Below are 5,609 nucleotides of genomic sequence, written 5' to 3' on the forward strand. Positions count from 1 at the left end.
AATTTGACAATACTGATGACATACGCTATCTCTCCAAAATAGATTATTAAATAACCACATCAATGAATGGCTAGTAAACTATAAACACCCCGTGCAACCAATTATATAACAATATCCATACAACCCAAAGCTCAGATGCACACCAAGTCACCAACGTGAAACTCATGTTAAACCAACCGAGTAAACTTCATTCCAACTGACCAAGAATAAAAGAGAGATGTAGAAGTGAAAAACCTTTTATAGAATAGACGTTACTCGAACCGAGTTATCTACTGATTTAGTCAAGAAAGATGGGCATAGTTAGGTGCCAATCAATCATTGCTATAGCAGCAGTGTGTGGAAGAGTTCTCAACCCATTTCTTTGACCACGAACCTGAGCCAAGTTAAACAAACGGTAAATTAAATTAGAATAATCAATATGGCTGAAAATCAGCATTTGTTATTCCGGTCAATATATTGACCAGGGTCAATAGCAATTCAACTCTGATTGCTGTAGATTAAAAAACAAAAGAAAACCACTCACATTGTGTTGATAAAACAGACGTGGAACACTAGGATCATAACACATTGTGTATTTTATTTTATGGAAATGGTTTACGAGATTAGTTCTATATTTTTCATTGATATGGACATTGCCATATTTTTATTTAAAAAGAAAAAATCATTGATCTATTTCAATCTTAATGTCTGTTTGGCAAAAATTATTTTTGCCAACTTATTTTACTATTCAACTTATTTTTGCTACTATTTATAGGTTCTACTACACTTTTTAGTACTATTCATATGTCTCATTATACTATTTCAGCAAAAAGTTTTCACTTTTAGTAAAATAAGCGGATCCTAAACAAACCCTTAGTGTTTTTTTTCCAAGAAGTATTAGTGATTATTTTCATTTTTCAAATTGCATATAAGGTGCATGGCGGTACTGAAGGCTATAAGCGTTGTTTTATCGCCCCTCTCTGCAGCAATAAACCAAATTAATTAGAAAGAGATCGGTATGTAATTTGAGTTTTACAAATATTTGACAGTTTGAGTGTTCCCATCCTGAAACTATTTGTAATGTTACCCTAATTGTTTATGACTTCGTTGATCATTGGTGGTTATTAGCCGTGTGGGGTCCTCTTTTTCTGGCATCCTAAGTCTTGACTCTTAATAATATTGTTGAATGTGGCTCTTTTTTGGGGTAGAAGATATATTTTTTTCTCTATTTTTGGTGTTAGTTGGACATAAAACACAAGTCTACTGAAAATGCTTTTTATGGTCAGCGGAAATTTTAGACTAATTTTAGTGAAGAATGTTTAATTTACGCTTTAAACATTTATTTATGGTCCTGTTAATTGCTGTCTTTTGAACATTTACTAGTAAAATATTTTAAAAAAAAAATTAATACTACTTTCATGAGAAATACAACATTCTTTTCCCATAAAAAAAGTTTTTTAAAAATATTTCATTTCCCTTCATCTATTAATTAGGTGGTTTAAGTTCTCAATCACATTCATTATTACGTTCCTTTTAAAAAACATTCATCGTCAGACCAGTTACAAATAAGAAAATTTAAACATTGATTTATTAATTAACCGGTTAAAATCCGTCAATCACGTTCATTGTTACATCAATTTGTAAATTTCATATAGTAAAACTTGTAATATCTTTAACATTTTTCTACTAAATAAATCACCACAAATATTTTATCTTATTTTCAAGGTGACAACAACCAACAAACTCAGGAAAACAAGTTAGTTAATTAGAAAAATAAGTCATTTTTCAGGCTGAACAAATTAACGTAATGCTAGTTTCTAACATCATTCGTATGGTCTGAAGAACATGTCTATATTGCAATTGATTATTCAACGCAACTTCTTGATGTTACAACTTTCCACTAGTGATCAAGTGATCAAGTCAATGCCAAGTATAAAAAATGGATAATTGAGTGATTTATATTTATTTTGTACATGATTTCGGTTTAAGCTTATTCAAATTTGATACGTTTTTTTTTTTTGTCTAACAAGTTTGAATTTATTCGCAAACCACTTGACTAACTCATCATCATCTCTCTCTCTCTCTCTCTCTCTCTCTCTCTCTCTCTCTCTCATCTCTCTCTCTCTATATATATATATATATATATATATATAAACATATAATAAATAGAACAACTAAATTTTTTATACTCCTTTTCAAATATAGACTGACTATTTTTTCTCCACCACTCACAATTCACCACGTAACGAATTGTAACAAAATTTGTGAAGTTTTTTGTGACTAGCAGTGTTTGTAGATGAAAGGTTGTAAATGTGTGCGTGTGTTTATTTTATTTTTATTTTTATTTTCTTTCTATACGTGCAAGTGCGAAGTTTCTTTTCATATATAGATATATATATAATTATGCTTTTAATTTTTTTTTTTTGATAGATAAGGGGAAAATTATTAAATTTGGGTGTGGATTTTTTTATAAGAAATAATTGTGTAATATTCCTAAAAAAAATATATTGACATGCTTAAATATATTTATATATTTGTGGGTAATATAATAAAAATAAAAATAAAAATATAATGTGTATATTATAGGGGCATAAGAGTAAATTTGTGCAAACTATATTTTTCACCCTCTTATTTTTATTCTCAACTAAACAAAAGAGTTTTCCATCTTTCCATTTTCCCCTCTAACCAAACACACGCAAGAAAAATTAAATCCTTTTCATCCTCCTATCATTTTTTCCCTCCGGTTTTCCAATACTTCAATGCTTCAACTCTACATGCTTGTAGCACTCAAAAAAATCATCTAAGAGAAAACTCCAATTTATTTCCTTGTGTGTGTAATTATTTTATTTTTTATTTTTGAAAAGAAGGTTGAAATTCCATTGAAGAAGAGCCATATCAGCTTGGATTACAACAGTAAAGTGGGAATGAACATCCTCTATCCACACTGAACAGCAAATTACTGAAGCGGCGAACATGAGAGAAACTAATACCCCTAAAAGAATCTACATGTAACTTAGCATCAAAAATCAAATGACCATATGAGACTAGAGATACCTCCTCCACTTTTAGAGAATTCACAATAATCTATGAATCTCCTTCAAGAATTGCCTCAGAAATCCATATTTGCAGAGAAAATTCCAAGGTGTGTAATTTGAGCAAGGAAAATTGCCCCTTTTTAATTTATCACTCACGGCTTGCACCCTCAGTTTTTGGGACTGAACTCTCTCACAGTTTTTCAAAACTCAAATTGACGTGAGAGAGACCGAATGTATTTCTTCAGCCTGACTTTTTCTCCTTCAGCTTGTTTCACTTTTCACTCCTATGACCGGGTCCAATAAAATATGCTCACTTTTGTGACTTGAAAGACATGCCCCTTGTCATTACATTCCTTGGCAACAATGGCATGCTGCTAGCTTAAAGCAATAGAGCCTTTTTCTATTGAACATAAATTATTCATGCTGTGAAACTCGCTTGCAGCATTGGGTAGTTTAACGGAGTGTGACTCTCATCGTTCTCGCATCTTTCACTGAAATAAATTATCATATTATTCTGATCACTGGCCATGACAATGGTCACGTTCTCGAGTGGAGGGTCCCTGAAACTCGTTTGTGCAATTTTAGTTATAACGCTTTCGGTGCAGTACTTGAGACCAGCCCTTGGATTCATTTCAGGGGTTGGAGTTGGAGATGCTAACAACATCAGGTGTCTAGAAGGGGAGAGACAAGCACTCCTTGAGTTTAGAAAAGGCCTCATTGATGACTATGGCAGGCTCTCTTCGTGGCAGAGTGAAGATGAAAATAAGAATTGCTGCAATTGGGAAGGAGTTGTCTGCAGCAACCAAACTGGTCATGTACTCGAGCTTCATCTTAGTGGTTCTCAAGATGGTGGAATGAAACCTTTTCGAGGTATGATTAGTCCTTCACTGTTTGAGTTGCCTTATTTGACATTTTTGGATCTCAGTTCCAATGATTTTAATCAAAGCCATATTCCTAAGTTTATTGGTTCTCTCAATAACTTAAAACACCTAGATCTCTCTTGGGCCAATTTCAGTGGGCCAATTCCACATCAACTTGAAAACCTTTCGCACTTACAATATCTCAATCTTGGCAGAAATGATTTGAAAATTATTGAAAATCTCAAATGGCTATCTCATATGTCCACAATAGAATACCTTGATCTAAGTTCCACAAATCTTAGTGTTGTTGCCAATGATTGGTTGGAAGTTGTGAGTCATCTCCCAAATTTAAAAACCTTGAGCTTGTGGTTGTGTGATCTCCCTCCACTGAGTCTATCATCACTTCCCCGTTTCAATTATTCGAAATCTTTTGCTCCTCTTGAAACTCTCGATCTCCATCATAATCAACTTGTCCACATTCCTAAATCTTTTGGGGATATATGTACATTGCGTGAATTGTATTTGTCCTCAAACAATCTCAGTGGACAACTCGTTGAGCTTATGAATGACTTGTCTGGATGTGCAAAAGACTCATTAGAGGTATTGGATTTGTCAGAAAATCACATTACAGAATGGTTGCCTAATTTTTCCATATTTCCCTCCTTGAAAAACTTAAATCTTTCAGAGAACAAATTAAGTGGGACTTTGCCCAAAAGCATTGGAAACCTATATAACCTCGAGCTTTTGAGTATTTCTTCGAATAATTTGCAAAGAGTGTGTTAGGTTCTAAAGATTTAGGAATTTATGTATTTAGAACTCTAATTTGTATTGTTGGCAAACCATGATCAAAACAGGTTGTTTAGTCTTGTTTAGGCTTGCTCAAAGTATGTTTATTTGTAAAACTGGAATCGAGTGATTGCAGATTTATTGGACTAAATCTGTAAGGCTCGATCGATCGAAAGTTAGACTCGATCGATCGAACCACGTACAGATTTATTTTTCTGCAGAGTTCCAGTTCAGCCCAAACTCTATTTAAACGTCTTAGGGATTAAGTAAAACACTCCTATATATAAGGAAAACCCTAGAACGTTTTTGGGACTTCGGAGAGAGAGATTAGAGTGCCTCTTGTGCCTCCTTTTATTTTTAGGGTTTTGTACCAAAACCTCTCTAAGTCTTCGTTGCTCATATTTGCGGTTTATGCGAATCTCTTGTGAGATCCTTGAGGAGCTTTCCTTCACATAAACTTAGGGTTTTTAAGGTAGAGATTATTTCAACATCTTGATGATCAACAAGGTTGCTACCATTGGAGATTAAAAGAAAAGCAAGCGGGGAGCTTGTAGCTGATTGAANTTTATTAAATAATAAAGCAATTTGTCAACAAACTTGAATTATTCTCAAGAAAATAAACTAAGTATGAACATATAATATAACTTAATGACACATAAATGCATCAATCCTGAGTTGCTAATACCCATCTTAACTTTGATCACTCGTTAAAAAAGACCAGTTCTACAGACTGTAGATGATGTTGGAAACTGTCACATGCCCATCAACCAACGTTTAAATGCCTCAAAAAGAAAGGACCCACACGGCTAATATTCATCAATGAATATTATGAAATTACAAAGGTAGCAGTACAAATAGTCCAGGATGGGAACACTTAGACATTAGCTGTATTTAAATTACACATGATCTCTTTGTAAATTAATTTCCTTAATTGAAAAGACGTAGCTCA

General features: G+C 33.3%; 1 protein-coding gene across 1 annotated transcript; it reads left to right on the plus strand.

Annotated features, from left to right (window-relative positions):
- Positions 1-3,547: 3,547 nt before the first annotated feature.
- LOC112004086 (receptor-like protein EIX1) lies at positions 3,548-4,657 on the plus strand. The gene has a single exon (XM_024036308.1). It carries the CDS (start codon positions 3,548-3,550, stop codon positions 4,655-4,657), a length of 1,110 nt encoding a protein of 369 aa, XP_023892076.1.
- The last annotated feature ends 952 nt before the right edge of the window (positions 4,658-5,609 follow it).

This window comes from Quercus suber, unplaced genomic scaffold (genome assembly GCF_002906115.3).
Source record: "Quercus suber isolate HL8 unplaced genomic scaffold, Cork oak 2.0 scaffold_108, whole genome shotgun sequence".
Taxonomy (NCBI): Eukaryota; Viridiplantae; Streptophyta; class Magnoliopsida; order Fagales; family Fagaceae; genus Quercus; species Quercus suber.